The 22,787-nt window shown below is 42.5% G+C and overlaps 2 protein-coding genes across 3 annotated transcripts in view; one reads left to right on the top strand and one right to left on the bottom strand.

The window, feature by feature from the left end:
* The window catches only part of F2RL2 (coagulation factor II thrombin receptor like 2), a 505,949-nt gene that overhangs the window by 50,829 nt on the left and 432,333 nt on the right, over nucleotides 1–22,787 (top strand). The gene's annotated exons all lie outside the window — the stretch shown is intronic.
* IQGAP2 (IQ motif containing GTPase activating protein 2) overlaps nucleotides 1–22,787 on the bottom strand; it is a 254,590-nt gene that overhangs the window by 118,066 nt on the left and 113,737 nt on the right. For both annotated transcript variants that reach the window (XM_084881260.1, XM_084881261.1), the window contains exons 3-4: nucleotides 9,028–9,184; nucleotides 278–355 (exon numbers count right to left, since the gene is read on the bottom strand). In XM_084881260.1, the coding sequence (XP_084737386.1) occupies nucleotides 278–355; nucleotides 9,028–9,184 (235 nt within the window). The remainder of the gene's footprint in view (nucleotides 1–277; nucleotides 356–9,027; nucleotides 9,185–22,787) is intronic.

Below are 22,787 nucleotides of genomic sequence, written 5' to 3'. Positions count from 1 at the left end.
AAAAAAGGGAGGTGGCAATTTTAAATCAACTATCTACCAGTTATAGTTTGTTCTGACCTTGTTTAATTTATATTCACATGTGCATGGCTGCTCTTGACCTGTACCCGTACTTCATTCTGAGTTCTTACCATTTATTACTTTGTATAGGCCTTTCCTGAGGCAATAAGGCAATCTACTGCATTCATATACCCAGTCTGCTAATCGTTTTCTATAACAAGAAATGCGTACACTCCCCCTTTTGGCTTTCCAGTTTAGGTTCCAGTATCTGAAGGCTTACCTTTGGCAGACCAATAGACTCCATGGCTCTCAACCACTGCACAGTATTATCTGTGTGTCGAAAATGAAGGCCAGACTTCTACAGTGAGAAAGAAAACACACAAAAAGTGAGTCATTTGTAATAATTCTGTCACGAATAGAATGTTTTTCAATTGTATTTCTCCTAGAATAAAGTGATTAGAGCCCACATGAAACAACGAAAGGCACAGTAAAGAGACTACACTATTCAGCAATACTCAGACCACCTGCAATAGACCATTCTACCAGTTTCCATTAGTCACACATTTGAGGTAACTCTGAAGTAGAATCTCAAAGACCATTTAATGTCTAGCACAAGCCTAAGAATATTTTATGAAACATGGACACATGTGTATGCATATACACACATATATGGTGTTAAGATTTGGCAAGGACAGCCGAGAAGCCTAGTAACTCCATGGAAAACAGAGAGGGTTTTAGAAGACCAAGTAGAATGGTGTGTGTGTGTGTATGTGTGTGTGTGTGTGTGTGCATGTGGTTTCTGGTTCTGCCAAATCTTTTCCCCCCTGATCATTGATGTAATATTCTGTGGAAAATGTAGAAATATACAAAGATAAAAAACCCACCCACAACATGGAGCTAATTTTAGTTATTATTACTTCTGTAATTTAACCCAAATCTTGGCCTTGTGCAATAAGTAAACGTTCAGTGGAAATGTTTTACAAGACCTTTTTTACCCATGTAATAAAAAGAGTCTTTCTATATCTTCTGTGGTTATTTACAGTCCTATTTGGCCAACCATTTTTTCTGCATATTCTATAAATACAGCATAACTTGCCTCTATCTCATGAAGTTGTATCAGGTAATGAACCATTGAAACCTTAAAATGGCCTGGCATTTTCAATTAGTTAAATGAATAGCACAATGTTATCTATTTAAAAACAAAAAAGTAAAGAGAATATGGTGCCATCATATGACTAACATATAATTATATTCAGAATGTCTGTTTTTTTCTATCTTCTGTGACCTACAATTTAATAGCTTATTTAACAAAAAAGTATATTTGTTGCTGTTAGAAATTAAGAAATATAAGCAAATTAACATCTGATAAATATTTATGCCTATTAAATACTGGTCACTATCTACTGAAATTGAACTATGTATGTCAAATAGTTCAAATAGTCACTAAAATGACTAGGTAAATTCACTTTATGTAAATTATCTCTAATTTTCAAGGTGATTATCATTCCCAATTGTGGATTGTTTCCAAATTGCTCTTCCATGGCCACTGAGTGACCATGTCTGAGAATTGTCTGTGTCCTGCCCAAGTTGCAAATTAACATCTGATAAATATTTATGCCTATTAAATACTGGTCACTATCTCCTCCTCTTTCTCTTCCTCCTCCTCCTCCTCCTCCCCTTTCTTCATCTTTCTCTTCCTCCTCCTCCTCCTCCTCCCCTTTCTTCATCTTTAAAGTAAAAAGATGAAGAAAGGGGAGGAGGAGGAGGAGGAGGAAGAGAAAGAGGAGGAGATTTGCCCAAAGTCAAAAGGCAGTGAAGAGGCTTGTCTAGGATTCAATATGAGGTCTCCACAGATCTGAAAACCTTCCCTATACTAAACACCCAGAGAGCACAGGTTCCCAATCGTAGTTGGATTATTCTTCAGAGGGAAGAAATTAACTAGTTGCTATGAAATAATTAGGGGGGGGGAGGGTGAGAGGAAAGGAAGAAGAGAAAAAAGAGAGCAAGAGCAGACAGACTGTTATCAGCCGGGCTGCAGCATCTGAGGGTAGCTCAGCATAAACAACTTGGGCAGGACACAGACAATTCTCAGACATGGTCACTCTGTGGCCATGGAAGAGCAATTTGGAAACAATCCACAATCATGTCAAGACAGAGAAAGGCCCTTTGGCACCTCAAATATAACTAAACAACCTCCCTTCCAACTAAGGTGAACAACTTGCTTCTTGACTCATGTCCATCTAGTCTCTATTCAGTCCTCTCACGTCCTGGATAAAAATTACCAAGCCACCAAATTGATCTGCTTCCTGAGGACACTCGAAGATAACGGGACAGTCTTCGCTTCTCTAAGTCCTTATTAGACCACCCAGCACAAGCCCAGAGCCACACTAAGCCCCTTGTTTCTTCCCCTCTTGACATTGTAGTAAGGAAAAAATGAGTATGCATTTTTCCCTTACTACAATGAGTGAAATGAAACTAATTTTGTTTGATCCCAGGTGTGTTTCTCTGGAGAGTCTTTAGCTGGTGGGCTTCAATAATTTCAAACCAAGTAACAAGCATATTCCATCCATTTAGGGGCTTTATTAGCGAGGTAACCTCAGGAAAGATATACATTTCTTTGAACCTTGGTTCCTCAGCCATAAAATAAAAGTAGGGTTGCTTCTCTGAGTTGGAGAGATTAAATGAGAATGTTCATAGAGCACTTCATTGCAAAGCGCACTTAAGAATGCAATGAATGTTAGTTATTACACTACAACACTGGACTTGAAACTCTCATTCACCTTTAAGATCAGAAAAAAGTTTAGCCCTTCGTGTAAGAGGCACTGAAAAAAAGAATGGTTATCTTGGTTCTATTCCTACAGTAAAGAAAATGACAGATGTCAAATCCTTCACCTATTTTACCTTACTTAAAAATTTTTCCTCATTGTAGCAGACATTCAATGTTATATTAGTCTCAGGTAGTCACAGTGGTGAGATGTTTTCCTTCACCCACTTTAAATAGCTGAGGACTTTGATCTACGGCTGCATGTTTAAGAAGTGAGCTTCAGAGGACGAACTGTACCAAACATCTTCAATCTACTAGATTTACTTCAATTAGAGCAAAAATGGTCTTCTAAACAGGCTCCAAATTATCTCGGTCCATTATAAACATTTTTAGCTTATCATTCCTCCCTCCTTTCCCCCCACACACACATCCTACATCTGAATACTAGACTAGGTGGCATGTCTGTGGTCATACTTAGCCAATGGTTGTTATTGTCCACCCACCTAATTTTTTTCAGGTATTGGACTAGACGTATATGCTGACTTTCCACTGCTGACTATTACAACACCAGCAAGCAAGGTTATTATTATTTTTTAAAATATATTTTAAAAATAATAGGTTGTATTACATCTGAAGTCATAAATATTCATTACATAATTAGTAGAGATTTCATTTGGGGATTATATCCTTGGTGAAAGGGCAAGGTCATTCTTGCTTAAACTGAGTAGATAAGGAATTGAGTAAGTCTTCTTCTTACATAGAATCAAAGCATTTTGGAACTATGAGGTAGCTTAGAAACCAGTCATTATTCTAATTTGCTCATTTTGTAGATGAGCAAACTGAGGGCCCAAGTATTGAAGACACATTCAAGTTGACACATTCAAGTTGACTGTTAAGCTCAGGGCCAAGCCTAGCTTGCAAGACTCCTGATTCCAAATCCAAATATTCTGTTCAATTAACTGCACACAGAGCCTCAGAACCACCGCCTCAAACATTCACGGTGTGCGTACCGCTGTCAGGTACTGTGCCAAGTGCTTTGCATGGACGACCACATTTGTTCCTCACAGTATGTCCACACAGGTTGATACTATTGTATGATTATTCTTCTCACTTTACAGGTGAGGAAACTGAGTGGTGAGGCCCAACTCAAACATTTTGATTCACAACTCATATTACTGTATATATAACCATGGTGCATGTCCTTTCCCTATCGAAGGATCACCAAATATTCACCAATCATTTATAATAAGTCTACAATGATCTGTGCAGTATTGGAACAACAAACAACACTTTTTTTTTTTTTTTTTTACTTTGAGCCTTGTCAGACTGAGTCCTCTACAAGGAATGCCTTCCTCCTCCTTCTCTTCCCCTTACTATCCTATCCTAGTCTGCTTGGGAACACTCATCTTTCAAGCCTTCACCACAGAAACCCCTGGCTTCTTCAGCACCCTGCCCCCCTTTAGAACCCAACACTCTCTCTTTTTGGTTGTCTCCAACTGTTTACCCAGCTGTCTTCCCTTCACTGCCCTCCTCCCACTTCCAATCTCTTGCCAGGATTCACCCTTTGTTTTCTCACTTGAATCCATTGACTTCTTGGCTATGCAGGTCACTGTCACCTGGATCGAATAACCCCCTTACGACACTCTGCCTCCACCCTCATCCTCTCTCCAATTCATTCTGAACCACACAGAGCAGCAGACAGATCTTTCTAAAGCACACTGCACTGTGATGCCTGTTTCACATTTCAAAGGCTTCCTCCCACCCCCAATCCCGATAGTTAGGATGAAATCATAGATCCTCCACGTGTGACTTCCTGGTCTGTCTCTGCTTCCCTCCTGGTCCATTTCTCATTGCGATCCTTCACTGCAGCCTCTTAGCCACTCAGTCTGGCAAAGCTCTCTTCTTCCTTGAGAAGTCAATTACAAATGGGACCCCTCTCTCTGTACTGTTCTCATTCCCTACCCCGAACTCTGCCCATGATGATTTTCTTCTCATTCTTCCAGCCTGAGTAAATGCTTCACATCTTCTGTATGTTGCTGTCAATTTCTTTCTTCATTCACTTACCACAATGCACAATTGTGTATATTCACTTGCAGTCTGTCTGTCCAACTTTAGCACCATGAAACCATGTCTGCCTTGCACACCACTCTGTCTTGGGTGCCTAGCACATAGTAGGTGTTGATATGTATTGCATGGATGGATGAGTCTAGTTAGAAATCTTAGTACAACTTTATAATCTTTCCCTATAACTTTATTAAAATTTATTATATCCATTTTATCTACCATTAGAGCAGTGTTCTCAAACCTTAGTAGTACATAAGAAAAGAACTACATGAAGTGATTATTAAGAGTGCCTCCTGGGTCTCTCTCTACTCAAGAGATTCTGCCTGACTCAGAAGCCTGCGTTGGGGCCCAGGTTCCATTTTTTATACACAACCCTCGGGAAGTTCTGCAGGAGGTGTGCGCATCACACTTAAAGGAAGGGTGTCAAACTCAAAGCACCTTGATTAAGTTTCGAACAAAGCATAGAAGACAAGAAAAGAAATGGAGTCCTTTGGTTCCTTGAAAGGGCTGTCATTCATTTCTTCACCCAACACCTGTTTCTCATGGCGAATCCTGCACCATTCGCCAAGGATATGGCAGAGATGACACATGGTTTTTGCTTTCATGACAAGACAATGATTACAGTACTCTATGATATGCAATATAGTATGTCATCAAGAGGAACAGTGCCAGGCGCCACTGTGAACTTGGCGTGGGCACAGAACTCAGACCTGCAGGGTGGGGTGCAGGTGCCCAGAGAAAGAATACTCATCATTGGAGGTTTCACGCTAAGACCTAGGACATCTTTCAAACCCCAAATTAAAAGGAGCCAACATTGCATATAAGCTGGCAAAGAGGCAGAGGCGCAGCAGGGAAGCACTCATCAGCTTCACTCGAAGGCGCCAGTGCCCAAACTGAAGAATTTAGAGCTCGGGACGCAGCTCGTGCTTAGGGACACACTGTCTGACAGGCGGGTCATATTTTATAGCTGCCGTCTAGGCAGATCCTGCAGAGAGGGCCCACGCTCACTGAACTCATGGTTTCCAGATGGCACATCAAGGACTGGGCTGGATTACTGAGCGCTCCCTTGGGTCTCAACATCTTTGCCACAGTCCCATGATTTAGTGTTTGGGGAAGGAGCACATGAAGGGCTTCAGTCCCGAAGAACACAAGAGCAGGAAGTTAATTAAGTCTCCTCTTTACTAATATGTGCCTCCTTTCGTTTTTGAGAGAGAAATGAAATGGGCTTAAAATAAAATTTTATGATTGCATGGCAAATCATGAAACATTTCCATTCGGGGACATCAGGCACTCTCAGGAACTTAATGAAAGGAAAAAGAGAAACACCTCCTTTCTCCTGCGACTCAACAGAGGAGTAGTTTCCATCTGTCCCTGTGCTTTCTCCCACATCACAGCTGGCATCAACCCCCCACTTTCTGCTTCTTCCTTTCCTCACACCCCCTCTCTAACCTTCTCTTCTTCTGGGCACCCCAGCCTTCCAGGGGCCTGGTGGGGTGGAGGATGGCAAAACCCAGCACTTAGCTCTCTCACCATGTTTAACTTAGGGATGATTCACTGGCCTAGACTCCACAGGGATTTTCTTTTGTAATAAAAGATTGGAAATATTTCTCATCTCCATCCCAAAGATAAGAAGCTACTTATTCAAAGAGTAGGATCTCTAAAGTTGCCAGGAAGGTATCCACAACTGAACCGGAAAGAGACACCTACACTCACGGTGTTAGTTAGACACCTACACTCTCGGAGGAGGAAAAACTAGCCCACTCCCTGCTCTGAGGCTCGCTCCCACTGAAGGTCTGTCTGCCTTTCTTCCCTGATTCTCACCATCCATAACATCAAAACAATATATCCAAGTCCCCTTTCGAGGAGGGCCGGAGACCAGTTCAACTACACCTTAATTCTGTCATCAAATCTACAAGGCTGTTAGTACTAATAGGCCTGGATCTTGGTAATAACCATTGTAGAAGCAAGGGAAAAAAAAGAAAAGAAAAATCATGCTCTAAAATGTGGACAAATTTTAATTTATTTTGTGATGGGGTTATAAGAATTTTTTCTGTGCTTTTATGAACGGCTAAAAATATTTTTCAAAATTAAAAAAACAACTTTAATTTTGGCTAAGTCATTATTTCATTAAAATCTTGTGAAAGGCTATAAGGGGGTGAAAACTCTGGAGTGAGACACATGATTTAATAAACTAAAACTTATTTTAAGAAATGCACACACTTATTCATAACATTATTCAATACAGAAACTTTTCCCCAGTTACCTTTTAGACCAGTGTTTCCCAACCTTCTCTCATGATGAGAATCACCTGGTGGAGTTGTTAAAACACAGATTCCTGAATCCCAACTAAGAAGTGCTAAACTAGAATTTTTGAGAACATATAGGTAAAATTGTATACCTAACTTAGTGCTCTGTATATAACATCTGTCTTAGAGCACTAGTTAGGTATACAATTTTACCTATATGTTCTCAAAAATTCTAGTTTAGCACTTCTTAGTTGGGATTCAGGAATCTGTGTTTTAACAACTCCACCAGGTGATTCTCATCATGAGAGAAGGTTGGGAAACACTGTTTTAGACTAGACCACATGTGTCAAACACAAGGCCCGCGGGCCAAATCCAGCCCGCCAGGCCTTGCAATGTGGCCCGCACCGGGCTGTCATCACTGCACTCCGCTGTCAGTTTATGATGTTGTCAGTTTATGACTGTTTAGTAAACCATTCGGCCCGCGATTTAGGCTGGATTTTAGATTTTGGCCCCTTCTCTGATTGAGTTCGACACCCCTAGACTAGACCATGAAAACAGACTTGTCCAAAAAGATCTGTCAATTCGCCTTGTCTACTGTTAGTCTATCAGGGGTCCTCAAACTTTTTAAAGTGGGGGCCAGATCACGGTCCCTCAGAGAGCTGGAGGGCCGGACTATATGAACTACTAATTCCTACTGTAACACCTCGGCTGCGCTCACTGCCCAAAAAACCTGGCGGGCCGGATCAGACTCCTCTGCGGGCCGCATGTGGCCCGCGGGCAGTAGTTTGAAGACCCCTGGCATGGTTATTCAAACATTTGTTCTGAATTCAATTTACATGTTTAAAAGTAAATGTTGTCTCAATAACAACTGAAGGGTACTATGAATCATGCAATAAATGGGAACTCATTTCATTTTCAACTATATTTAATGTTGTCCTTGCAACTATAAGAGAAATAACTTTTAAGGATATTCGAAAACCTTCAAATGGAGAATACTGATAGAAAGAACTTATTAAGACAATAAAGAATCAAATTTCAAAGACGGTCCCGAAACCCTCATCTGAAGTGGACAAGAGACCACATATTCTAGGAGAAACTTCACGCCTTTTGAAGACACATCTCGTGGAGGAGTCTTATAGGGCAGCGCTTACTTTTTCCTCTTTCACTCTCCAATGGAAAATTTCAAGCATAAAAATGCAGACAGAATGGTATAATGAATCCCTGTGCACCCATCACCCAATCATAACAATTATGAACTCGTGGCCAGTCTTGAATCATCTACCCACGTTCCTTCCAATTGTTTTGAAGCATATCCTAGATATATTACTGTATCTGTAAGTACTTAGACATGTTCTCTAAAATATCAGAATTGTTTTTATTGATACCAAGATTGGTGTTTATTTTGGCTTTGTTTTCTCCCCCATATGCCGTCTCTTATTCGCTATGAAATAATTCTGAAAACTAGTTGCATAGAAAAAGGTTCGTCTTATTTTGTTTCAAATGCCAAATGGAAAGGAATTCCTACCTGAGTATTTAACATTACTACTCATTTTTCACACTGGCCCCTAACTCTTGGAGGCCACAAGTTCAAGTCCCAGCTGGGCACTTTCTTCCTAGATGAGAATAAGGGGAGTAATAAAACTGTGTGGTAGCGAAACAAAGGAGGGGTAGAGTGCCCCCACTTTCACATTTCCTGGCACCAATAAAAATGACCTCCGTGAAGGAATGATGGGGGGAGACCTACAAATCAGAGGTCTCTCGGCCTCAGCCCAGAAATAGAAACGCTTTGCTTTTAAAATTGTTGCTGCCTCAGGAATGATTATTAACAGGCTTTCAAGGCCAAGGACGTCCCGCCTCCCTCAAAACCCTTGTAGAAACACTGAAAGAAGGGAAAGGAAATGAAATACCGGACTTGCACTTTTAGCTGGAAGCCAAAACCAATTAGATCTCCGTTACCTTATAGCGTGTTTGCTCCACATCATAGATCTTTTTCTCCGATACCATTTTGGGGGCAAAGAACTTGGCTAACTTTGCCAGGTAAACTCCGTTCCGGAGCCCTTCTTCCAGCTCTGTGGTTGGTGGCAATTCTTCAACTAAACAGACTTCCATCCACCTACAGGGATTGAAAAACACAACAAAACGTTAAAGTGACTCCAGCTGGGTGACTTTCCAAAGTGAAGAGAGGCAGCGTCTCACGTTGTGTGGCGGAGGCAGTAGCAAAGGGAGCAGGTTGGGGAGCAGCTGCAGGGGACACAGATGGGAAGAGAGGACTTCCTGGGTGGGGCACGGACTTGGAGCACAAGGTGAACAAGGGGGCCACGCCCAGCAGCTCTGAGCTCATGGCCATGCTAAAAGCTTGTCAACTTCACTTCCGTCTGAGTTTTTACTAATTCTCATTTGTACCATTTTGTATGGGTGGAATTAATCCTGCTGACATTACTGAAAAAATAATTCCGGTTAATGAGCCTTATGTGGATGAGATTCTTGGAGGGGTTAGGCCTTTGGGAGAGCATAATTCAACGTGCTGTAAAACCTGCAAATTGCCTCAGTCCAAAATGCCTACCAGGACAGGTAGGAAGGCATGGAAAAGAATACTAACATTCAGAAAGCAGACATGGTCTTCTTTAAAAAAAAAAAAAAAGGACACATTCCTTTTTCTGATACCAGGAACTTACTACCTAACCTTTCAGAAAGGTACAGTATTACCGGGCTCTGAAAAAACACACACAAAAAAAACTTCAGAACAAGATCAGATTAAACCTTAGGATACGGAGCCAGCATTGTAGAGAAGAGAGCACCAAGGTCATTACTGGCTCAAGGACACACAGTGGGAGGGAGCCAGGCCAGTTCCCATTTCATACTGGGTTGCCGAGAATCTGCCAGTTCTGAGGATAATGCCATTGCTATCCATCTCAGGGAACTGTATTCCCTACTACAATATCCAAGAGGCAGGTGTACAGGCTCTCAGTGGGAGGGCCGAGCAACCGATCCACCAACAAATCACAAACTCCTAGTGTGCGCACCATACCATAGGGCCAGTCCCCCAGAGGACCATTAACACAACAGCGGCCAATCCTATCAACGTTTGGCGGACACGGGAGCACTGCACTGCAATATTAACTACTGATCCAGATCCAAGCAGCAGGCCCTATACAATGTCTGAACTGCCGGAAGCTCTGGACAGCATCTTCTAAAATAGGGGTGTCGAACTCAATCAGAGAAGGGGCCAAAATCTAAAATCCAGCCTAAATCGCGGGCTGAATGGTTTACTGAACAGTCATAAACTGACAATGTCATAAACTGACAGCGGAGTGCAGTGATGACAGCGCGGTGCGGGCCACATTGCAAGGCCTGGCGGGCTGGATTTGGCCCGCGGGCCTTGTGTTTGACATATGTGTTCTAAAAGCTCAACGAGCCCCTATAAGCCAGGAGTATTTACTAACCACGTAGGAGACACTGTGAAACATGGAAATCATGAGAAAAACACAAACATAAGCCCTGCCTTCAAAAAGCACCAAATATTGCAAGGAAAAACCCAAGAATCATATACAAGAGGCTGTTAGGTCCCATGCTGCATGTTGGTGCCTAAGAGGAAAAAGTTGGGGAACTCGGCGTGTGGGGTTATCACTAGAGTAATAGGGAAAACATCACAAAGGTGGTGGGATCTCGATTCGGTCCGGAAAAATGAGTATTTGGAAAGGCAGGAAGGACAGCAGAGGCAGGGAGCAGGACAGACTAAAGGCGTAAAGGACACATGGCTGCCTCATGGAGAGATCCCAGAGAGGATTGGGGCCTTTGGGGTTCAAGAGCAGAAAGGAAATGAGGCTGGGCACATCCAGGGAAGCTGGGCTCAGAGGAGGGAGCACCCTAAGGGAGTGCTGATATTTTCTGCCACAGGAAGCAGAGCTCCTGCAGCTGGGAACAGGGGTAATGGGAGGAAATTAATCTTGTGCGCTGGATGTCCCGGAGACAAAGCGCCCTGCCAGGCTCTCCCCTTCGTGAGAAACTGAGGGGCGAGAGTAGACAGGAAGAAACGGGAAGGGAGGAAGCCAAGAAACACTTCAAGGAAGTAGTAACAGGACTTGGTGACAGCCCAGAAAAGGGAGCAAAAGGAAGAGAACTATTACCAGCCAGGGAAAGGGGCCTGGTGTGAGGGGGCTCTCGGCACCAGGGTTCAGTCCATTGTCAGGCCCCGAGCATTGCCTAACTGCCCCGGGCCTCAGTTCTCACCGCTTCTAAAATAAGGTCAAAGCGTAGTATACTAGTAGTCACTCTCAGAGTTGAGTTAATTGCCTGTTTGTTTGTTTGTTTTTAAGTTCCTCCTTGTCACTTCTTTGCCCTCTGCCCTTCAGTAGTAAATGCCTGCACTGACTCTGTGGGTGCTGTTGCAAGCAGCAGTTAGATAGGGGAAGCTTAGAGCTGATCCAGAAACAGTCACCTCCTCAAGAACCCCTGCAAACCAAGACAGGATCGCGGAGTCTCCTCAATAAGGTCACATGTGAAGGAATTAAACTCCTGCCAATGTCAACCTCAGCAGCTCATCTGTTAACACAAATCAATAAAAACTCTACGTGTGGTTTTTATGGTCGGTTGGGGTCAACCTTCCTACAAGAGTCTCAGTGTAGGGACACCTGGCCTGGTGTTCAGGAAGTCTGGCTCTGTGGTCCCCAGCTTAATGTACTGGGACGGGTCACTCGAAACCCTGGGCATTGAGTTCAGTCCATGAGTCTGAAATTATAATGGAATTTAATAACACTGCAATTATGTAACATGATTTTGTTTTGTTTATGAACAATTTTATAGAGAAATAATCCACACAACACGCACTCACTCACTCACTTAAGCTGTACAATGCAGTATGTCTCAGCACACTCACAGGGTTGTGAGACCATCACCATTCCCAGATTTAGAACCCTTTCATCACTCCAAAAGGAAACCCATTGCTCATTAGCAGTCACATCCCACTCACCCACAGATTCCTGATCTACCAAATCTTTCTTTCTATGAATTGCCTTTTGGATATTTCATAAAAATGGAATCACACAATAGGTGGCCTTTTGTGACTAGCTTCTTTTACTTAACATAATGTTTTCAAGGTCCATCAAAGGTATAAAATGTATTAGTACTGCATTCTTTTCTATTGCTGAATAATATTCCACTACATGGGGATATTCCATTTTATTTATCCATTTATCAGTTATTTTATCAATATATGGGTTCCCCCCACTTTTGGGCTAGTATAATACTGCTTAAACATTATTATAGAAGTTGTTGCATGGACATATGTTCTCATTTATCTGGGTATATACCTAGAAATAGGATGTTTAATCTTTTTAGGGACATCCAGACTATTTCCCAAAGCAGCTGCAATATTTTATATTCAGTAGCGTATGAGGATTCTAATCTCCCTACCTCCTTGCCAACAATTAGCTATCTTTTTTTAATTATAGCTATTCTAGTAGATGTTTTGATTTTCATTTTTCTAATGGCTAATGATACTGAGTATCTTTATATGTGCTATGAAATGAAGTACATGAAAATATGAAGATATTTTGCATATCTTCTATAGAGAAATGTCTATTCAAATCCATAGCTCACATTTTAGTTGGGCTGTATTTTTACAAAAATGATTATAAGAGGCTTTTATATATTCTATGTAAAGCCCCTTATCAGATATATGATTTGAAAATATTTCTCCATTAAGTGTGTTGGCTTATCACTTTCTTGATGGTATCTTTTGAGGCACAAAAAAGTTTTAATTTGACAAAGTCTCACTTATCTATTCCTTTGTTGTTTGTATTTGTGGTGTCCAAGTTAGAAACCATTGCATAACTAAAGTTCGCAGATATTTACCCATGCTTTCTTCTAAGAGCTTTAGCATGTTAACTGTTATATTTAAGCCTCTTATCCATTTTGAGTTATTTTTTGTACATGGTGAAAGGCAAGAGTCCAAATTCACTCTTTTGCATGTGGATATCCAGTTGTCTCCGCACAGCACCACTTGTTAAAAATACTTCATCCCACTGAATTGTCTTGGCACCCTTGTTGAAAATCAATGGACAGCAAATGTGAAAAGATATTTGTAGACTCTCAATTCTATCCCAATGATCTATATGTCTGTGATTTATGTATGATAGTACATAAAGTATGAGTACATAAAATCAAGCTGGAAAGACTTCATATGTCATCAAAAGCCTATCTTCAGATTTGACCCCAAAATCCATAGGAATGAAAACCAGAATTAGTTGTGTGCGTCCTCCTGTTAACCTTGCATTTACTGCTTCTTCCCTATTCTTTCTCCTACTGAACCACAGCACCGATATGTGAATGTCTCACCCCAAACAAAAGCCAAAGTCATTTCATATGAGCATCTGAAAGGTCACTGCAAAACACCTTCCTGCTCTGGTCGTGGAGCTACTTTCCTACGGTATTAGTATTGCATGCTTTCTCTTCTCTCCGCAGGGAAAATGTGGATCACTTTCCAGGCACAGAGAAACAAAATGGGGGTAAAAGAAACTTCCTTTTTACCATTCAAGCAGTCTGTCTTCAATCACCGCACCCCCCTCCCCTTTTTATTTTTGAGTTGAGGTAGTTACCATAAGTAGCTCTACGTGTAAGTACAAGGTCTGATCCAAGTGAGATTGGGAGAAGGAGGAGGGCAAGGATGCTGGGAGAAGGATGAAGGGGGGAAAATGTGAAAATTTTCCAATTTTAGCTTTAGGCCAAAAATAATTAATGTCATTGTGTCTCACAAGAGGTAACAAAACCAAACTCATGAAAATCCCAAGACAAACGATCCATTCTATTATGCTACTTTGTGCCTTGCAGAGCATATGAAAGCTGTTTCATGGAGGCATTTGCTATCTCAGTTGTTATTCAGGAAATCACCAACTATAAATCTTGGTCTCTATCATACAGCGCCGTATGGAATAAATGTCCCGAAAGTAGAACTGTTGGCCAAAACCCAGAAAGTGTGAGGTTTTTTCTCTCTGCACAAAACCCTATTTTAATGCAGTGCCCAGCTCCATGAACTTTCAAGTGTTACAAGTCAATTTCTCTCCCTAAATGTTTTGAAAATCAGCATATGAAATATTTTACAAAAGACACACAAAAAAAGACTAGATATTTTTATACAGACAGAATAATTGGTCAACTTTTGTGTCAATAGATGGTAAAATGTCAGGAGGACTACATTAAGTTCTCATGGTGAGCGTTGTTCATTCCCAGAAGGTTGCTGCAAAAATGACACCACATTAGCTCCGGGGAACAGAGATGCAGGGAACACACATTGCTCCACCGAGTGGACATCCTCAGGTCCCCATCCTTCTCTCATACAAAACTTATTAGGTTCACTATAAAAAAAAATGGCATGAAGTATTAAAATGATGCTAATTATTTTCTTTAAATACAGACACATAATACCACAAAAAGAATCCATGTGTGACTCCAAGATCTAACAGGAATGGAGCAGACTTCTGAGGACTTATTTCTCTTTAGGATGTGATGGATGACAGAGCGGAATATGTTGAGTTTGGCAAGCATTTCCCAGTCTATGTTCACAGAATGCTGGCTCAGTGAGATGCTAACAGTGTCCTGGGGAAGAGTGGGGAGAAGGAGGCCAAAAATGTTTAGAAAATGCTACCTTCTACATTCTTTCTTAAGTACTCATAAGTTGTATTATCATTCTGAAAGCTCAGAGAATTCCTGAAGTAGGGAACTAAGTTTAATCGCTCTTAACCCAATGTTTCCCCAAATTTTTTTTAACCACAGAATTTCATTTCTCCAGAACACCTGGTTGGTAACATTTCATATAATTAAATGGCAGGCAGCTGATAGAGGCAATACAATTGGGCGACTGAAACCAGAGCATGTGGGGTTCCTCTTTCTGGATTCAAATTGTAGTTCTAGCACAATACTAGTGATTCCTCTGCAAAATAAGGGTATTTTAAGTATGCACCCTAAGAGGGCTGTTGGAAGGAGTAAATGAGAATCTGTGTGAAATGTTTAGCACTTTGCCCAGCACTGAGTAAGAACCTACCCTGTTTCCCCAAAAATAAGACAGTGTCTTATATTAATTTTTTCTCCCAAAGTTGCGCTAGGTCTTATTTTCAGGGGATGTCTTATCTTTCCATGCGCTAGTCTTATTTTCGGAGAATGTCTTATTTTCGGGGAAACACGGTAGCAACCACGCTGATTAGCATGTTTCCAAGTGTGAACCTGGCTTAGTCCTTCACCAGCTGTGCAACCGCGACATATTAACCAGTTATCCCAGTTAATACTTTTAAGCATTTAGTACTTTCCAGACACTGTTGTGAGTGGTGCACCAAGTGCATCAGCCTAAGTTTACTGAGCAGCAAGTCTCAGATTCTCATCGATGTTAGGGTGCTGCTCATTCAAAGTGCTTCCATGATGAAATGACCCAGTGCCAGTGCAGGACCCAGCAGGGAGCTGGCCCCCTGATATCACTCATATTGTTCCCTTCTCTTTAAAGGAACAATTTTTCAAAGAATCTTTTTGAGTGAGAAACTTCTTAAAGATGGGTATTAAAAGCATCCTTAGCCATGGGATGAGGAAAGAAGAGAGATAAGCTGAATGGCCAGAGGCACTTGAAATATAAGAGAACTTTGTAGCCCAATTAGTAGGTCTAATTAATTCTTGAACATTTTGAAATAAAATTTGAAAAACACTGAAAATTATTTCACAGAATACACTGTTGCTCAAATACATGTTCTATTCATAATTCTTCCTAATTCCAGGAGCCAATTAGATACTTACTGTACTTCTGATTAGGTTTGGCCCCAAGAATCATCTACCTGGGATGTGTTATACTATCACAGCATGCCTGGGGAGACAACTGGCTTAACATATACAAACCACAAAAGAAGACATTTGCATGTGCCAATATTTCTAGATAGACAGACATTGCATAAAGCAATGAGCCTATAGAATAAAACAATAAAAAATACCCACAAACATGTACTTATCTTTAATGTTAAGCAAAAGCTGGTCTTAAAGTTCAACAGTTCGTTGGGAGAAAAAAAAAAAAGGAAGGGAGACACAATATTTAATGTGTTCCATATCATGGTTTTTGATTGCTATCTTAGATGACTTGGGTTAAGTGTTAAATATTTAATAGTACTTTAATAACACTTAAAACTTTTTTTCTGAAACAACACTCATATAGTGGAAAAAACCCAAAAGCTAAGTGTATACAGGATAGTCGACGCCTAAGTGATGATTAAAGAAATTTACACGTCTGAAGAGAAATGCTTACATAAAAAAAACAGCCTTGGAGTATCCAGGGATCCGGATGAGGATGAGAATCCTCCGTTTTCTGCCCTCTACTGGTGTATTATACATGTGCCTGCCGATCTCAGCTACACAGCATCCCCAATATATTTGAACAGTTAAAAATTGTTGTACAAACTTCCTGAAAAACAATCTGATGATGAACTAGTAAAAAAAATTACTGTACACCTAATAAGTTTAGGACATGATATTATATAAAGTTCTTTTTACTCTTCTCATAACCCTATGAGTTAGCATCTTCCTTTAGAAAAATAAGGAGCCAGATACCAAGAAAGATAAAATATCTTGTCCAAGTTCATATATGTGGGGGAAAAAGCATGATTTGAACCCAAATAGCACTCTTAACTCTGCCCATTGATCACCATACTCTACTGCTTCTTGAAAGAGTACACTAGGAAACTTAAAATACAAGCCAGATAGTTTACTTTGTGAATCTAGCTTAATAAACACAGCTATGGCTGAAGATCTTTGTGTAACCGAAAAACTGGAAATCACCTTAGTGTCTAAGAAAATCTTGTTTATCTATTATAGAATGTCAGACAATCATTTGAGCTATTTGCTCAAAGATGGAAAATATACTTGTGGTAAATTAAGAGAAAAGAGTGGGATACAAAATTACAGAAGAAGATAATTTTATTTTTAAAACCATATGTATTTAAATTAATGTACACAGACTGAAAGACATGTAGCAAAAATGTTAAGGGTGGTTTTCCGGGGTGAAGTTCTTCACTGGTATTGGTGAAACTCTTCTTCTGGCCCTGTATCTTAATTGTTTATCATAAGCACACGTTACTTTCAATCATAGAAATCAGTGAGACACAGGACCAGCAGGTAAGCTGAGGCTTCAATGCAGGGTGTCACCTCACAGCACACCTGTCCTCCGCACGCCATTCTCCAAGAGGAATGTGACGAACAGGGCACACGCTCACTTCCTGGGAATGTTCACTTCTCAAGCAGAAACTCAAAGCGAAGCCCCTTCTCAAAGCAGAATGAGCCAGGCTGATCTTCATAGACACTGCTTTCCCCAAGGGAGCTGTGCCTGTGCCTAACACAGGAGGAGGCCCACATCCTCTCTGGGCCTGGCTGAGAGGCTGCTGTCCCTTTCAGAGCTGTCGGTGGGGTGCAGCTGAGCACTGGACTCTGGGTTCCCAAAAAACCTGGCTTCAAACCTGGTTTTGCAACGTTTTAGTTGTGATGACGGTGGCCTGCAGCCATCAACCTGGGCCTTCTCGCCCCTTTGGAAAACTGGGTTCACCACCGCTACCCCACCAAGATGTCCCGAGAGTGAACACAGATGCCATGTGTGGAGTCACCTGGTTACAGGTGTTCAAGAAACAAGTGTTTACAAATAGGAAGAAAATGAATTGGGCAGGAGAGCATCAGTTTAAAGAGTAAGGCTCGCCCTAACCGGTTTGGCTCCATGGATAGAGCGTCGGTCTGCGGACTGAAAGGTCCCTTGTTCGATTCCAGTCAAGGGCATGTACCTTGGTTGCAGGTACATCCCCAGTAAGAGGTGTGCAGGAGGCAGCTGATCGATGTTTCTCTCTCATTGATGTTTCTAGCTCTCTATCCCTCTCCCTTCCTCTCTGTGGAAAATCAATAAAATATATTAAATAATTAAAAAAAAAAAAAGAGTAAGGCTCCACAGCAGCATGGTCACGGTCACACTGACATGAACGGGCAAGGTCCAGAGTCCTCTGGGCGGAGACGGTGGGGCACAGGACACTCTGCAGGACAGCCCGCAGGCCCTACTGCCTTGGAGAGCTGAACTAAAACGTGCCTCTGGGCTCTGCCTCCCTGGCTTCCCTGGAACTTGCTAAGGAGGTGGTGGGTAGATGGGGGAAAGGACAGTCCTGTTCAATTGCGGTGCAAAGCGCTCTCTGTTTTACAAGGTAACCACGAGCTGGGGTGCAGAAAAGAAGTAAAGCAGGATGAACCGAAAGCCGTTGGCAGCAGTTTCCTGGCAAATCAACCCTCATCTGCGGCTTGTGCACACATTCTGACCTACATAACAGCGGAGGGCTTGATGAAGCAATTCTTCCTGGGCTTGTGCACGTGATCTAACCACAACATAATCACTGTTCTTGCACTTTTACTCATTTATTTTCCCAATGGAGGCAAGAAAATGAAAGCAGCAAGCTTAAGAAGGCCATTGTAAAGTTACCAATTTGCCACAACTCCTTCCTACCCCTCACCCGACATTCAGCATGGAATAGTCAAATAATGAACATTCTAAAACACCAAGAGAATGCCATAGCTAAAGCCAGGGCATATTCCAAAATATAAGAAACCCAACCGGGCACACGCTGTATCCAGTATGGATTTCCTTCCTTCTTTCCCACCCGTTCAGCTACAGGCATCTTGTGCTGAGAGGCAATCCGTTCCTGGAGATGGGGAACTGGAAAGAGATAGGAAGACTGATTTTTTTTTTTTTTCTTTTAGAGTCTAAAAGATCAAAAGAGCTTTCAGCAGGTAGGAGCGAAGGAACAGCAGGAGAAGACACCATTGAAAAGTTTAACTGTTTGAGAAATGCCATTTCAGTACCATATCAAGAGCCCCTTCCTCTCCACCGCCATCGTTTGCCCAGTCCTTACTGGTTCCCCACCCCCACAGCCAGCTGTACCGAGAAAGTGACAAACAAGGACTCTCTGGATCCCATCAATCATCGTCACCGAGAGGAAAATGAAAAGAACCCAACATATGTTCTCACAAATACCTCCCCCTCTCCACTCCCCCCGCTCCTCCTCCTCTCCGCCAGCACACCATCTTTACAAACAGCAAGCCACGTTTTAATAGCCTTTCAGTGGAAACGGGCGACGAGCCGATAGCGAAGCAGCCCAAGCACCATTCTTTTCTGTATATGTGTCCGTATTTACAGTTCACAGTTCACACACGAGCCGGGTCTGACTAGAGCGGGGCTGCACACCAACCGGCTCCTGCCAACCCAGACCATAGTGAGTGGATGGGCAGGTGATTAAGCCAGTGCTGCACGCATGTCTGGAGGGATGCGGACTAGAAAGGATGCTCAACATAGGTAGCAGATGGTACCACTCTGCCACTTGTTCTGGGGACAGTAAACGGGAGTTCCTTGTTTCTCTGCTGACCACTGACAATTGATAAATCGATTCCTATGGCAACAGCTCTAAGTATATAACACTCTAAAAATAAAAGAAGACTGTTTTAAGTGAAAGACACTTGCCTTCGTTTCTGGGAATGTAGTGAGGGGCAACTTGTGTCATAAGCCATTGAATAATTTCTCTGTTTAACTCCATAATCCCCTAATGCAACACCTATTCTGGCTAAATAATATAAGAGGAAAACACATACAACAAATACAAAAAAAACTACATGCATGAGGGTATTAAATCACACTAATATTAAAAAATGAACAACTTAAAGTTGTTTCACAGAAAAGATTGTGAAGCTAGGTGCATAATATAGATGAAGTATGCAACTATTAACATTTATAATGACAACTTAGCAAAATGGAGGAATGGTGATGTAATAAAGTGAATAATACAGTAACACACGAACTTTTTGTTATAGCTATGTCAGGTGTGCCCACATATGAAAAAGTTGATATATTAGGTTGGTGGAATTCTAGGGTGTCCTAAATTTTTTTTGAAGTGTTGTTTGTGACAACAAAAATTAAGATAAAAGAAAAACTGGAGTAAAGGTTACTGAAATGCTTCAACTATTTTCAAAATCTCAGTTCCGCCAAACAAGTATAGGTAGCAACAAACTAGATTCGCTGCATACCTAACACCAAAGACGGGACACGCAGAGTCTGGGGGAAAGCTAAGCCACAGAATGAGAGAGCCACACCATTTGCATAAATTGAAAATACTAACAAGATGAGCTACACTGCAAGAACACATACAAACCACAGGGAAACACTTTACACATATCTGAATGGTTGCCTATGGGGGTGAACTAGGGATAAAAGGAGGTAACTTGTAGGGGGACTCAGCTCAAACCAGTAACCACCCTGGGACCAGTGAGCCCGTATGTCATACCCTGGGAGTGTGAATGCCTCAACATCTGCACTCAACCTTTGCCCAAGTAGGGCAAGTCGTGGTTTTAAGATTTGGAAGCCAATTGCTACCATTTCAGACAGCCAGGTACTTCCACTCCATCATCGATGCCATACTCCCAAACAGGAGTTGCTTTATACAAGAACCCCTTCTGTTTGATCCCAGGTTCTACTTTTCCTCTGTTTTAAAACAAGATGAAAACACTGCGGGAAATGATCCCTTCTGAAAGCTATTTCATCATGTTGCCAATCGTGTGCACCATTGTGTCACACAATTAAATAATAATTTATAGTAATAGGATATATATATATATATATATATATATATATATATATATATATATATTGAATACACACACACACACACACACACATACAGAAATATAACTATTCAGAAATTATCCTTTGGGAGCTACAAAAGCAATCTGCAAAAGTGGTTGTCTCTGGAGAGCAGGAGTGGGTAGAAAGAATACAATTTCCACTGTGTACTACTCTTTTAAATTTTGTACCATCTGCATATATGACCAAATACAAATTTTAAAGCACTTCATTAAGCAACCACCCACTCTGTATACATAATATCACAAAATATGCTTACAAAGTAAAATGTTCCAATTATACCAGAACCAGTAGGAGTTCCAGCAACCCTTCCCTCAAAGCTACGTAAATGCCCGGCTCCCCTGGCCAGGTACCTTTTTCCCAGCTCAACCCACCAGGGGGCAGTAGCTCTAGCTTCCCTGGTTTTACATGGAGGTTAATAATTAATTAGAGTCCTGCCACTCAGAATATCTTCCCAGCATCAAAGGCCGCTGGGGACTGCTGCCTCTGCCAAATGGCCCCACACCTGAGTCTCCATGTTTCTTGCACAGACGCCCTGCGATCTATCTGAACACAGGAACCCTGGGTGCTCCGGAGTCCTCACACCTCACCAACGAAGGCAAGTTGAGGCCTTTTAAAACTAAGGTCCTTTTCTTAACCACCTGCTAGCTCTTGGGTCAGAACAGCAGCTACCAAGGGTGGAGTGGCCATCGAAGCACAAAGAAGAGAAGAGGGAGTGGGGGGCCCCAGATCGGCTGGAAATCGGTGCCTGTGGGAGGCAGCCACCCTGTAGCATGCTTGGGAACTGGGGACCCTCCATGCCATCCACAGTGATTTCTCACTCAGACTTTGAGATGAGTAAGAATTTCCAGACAGATAATTAAGCACCATTTCACTTGTCTAACAACTTCATCCTGGGTCTGTACTGAAATAGACATCAGAAATAGAGAAAACCTTTTTCCTGTGACAAGCCCTCACCGAGGGGGGAAGTGAAAGACCACAGGAATAAAAAGCAATCTTGTCCCACCCACCCACCCACCCACCGTGGGGAAAAAGCAACGGACAAGTGGGGCCTTTAGGAGGGGGGAGGGAAAGGAGAAGCCAGAAACTAAACTTCTGTGCAATAAGAACATCAGAATTTCAACTCCGGAGCTGGCTATGATGTCCCGTGAGGAAAGAGAAAGACAGGAAAAGAGTGATGGACACAAAAAGAAACTGGCTGGAAGGCAGGAGACAAAAACCACACCGCTGAGACACCCCAACCCCCACTCCCACGGTTTCCCCTCTGACAGGAAGCACAAATCATCCGGACTCAGTGACTGACAGCAAGGTTTCCAGCTCGGCTGCCTGGACAAACTGCCAGGTCAGCTTGGGCGATGGGACCTGCTGGGGGGGTGATGGGACCTGCTAGGGGGCGGTGGGACCTGCTGTGGGGGGGGGGGCGGTGGGACCTGCTGGGGGGGGCGGTGGGACCTGCTGGGAGTTTGGGGGGGGTGAGGCAGGAGGCCAGTTGCCTAGAGCACCCATGTGCACCCTGACCTCCTCTCTGACCACCATCGCGATCACGTACACGTTCCACCTTCGGTGAAGTCATGAGCGACCACACAGAGAGAGACAGGCTGCCAGCCGCAAGGAGAGCCGCAAGGAGGCTGCAGGGAAGGGGAGCTGTTATGAGAGAACACTATTACGCCCCGGTGTTCTTAGGTTTCAGGAAACGTGGCTTGACCGACAGCGCAGCCAGCTCCGTGCAATAACAAATCCTGGAGCGAGGGTGAGCTGGGCTGGCTTGGGTTTCACGGGCCTCCATTTCGGGGCTGCCAGGGCCTCACCTAACACCTTCCCGGACTGCCTATCTGTACGACACAGGATCTGAAGCCGGCCAGCTATCGTCGCCGCCATCGAGCTATCGACCGGCATCGCGAACTGTTATTTCCAGACCACAGCCACGGGGCTGAGTTCTAGCACATACCCAGAATGTGAAATGGACGGGCACGCAGTCCCTTCCATAAACATAAAGCGAGCGTTATGTGAAAAGCAGATGCTCCGATCGGATCCC

The sequence above is a fragment of the Pipistrellus hanaki genome, assembly GCF_964339955.1.
Source record: "Pipistrellus hanaki genome assembly, chromosome: 4".
In the NCBI taxonomy this organism is placed as follows: domain Eukaryota; kingdom Metazoa; phylum Chordata; class Mammalia; order Chiroptera; family Vespertilionidae; genus Pipistrellus; species Pipistrellus hanaki.
Note: the sequence above shows the minus strand (reverse complement) of the source record. Positions and strands in the feature narration are given on the sequence as shown.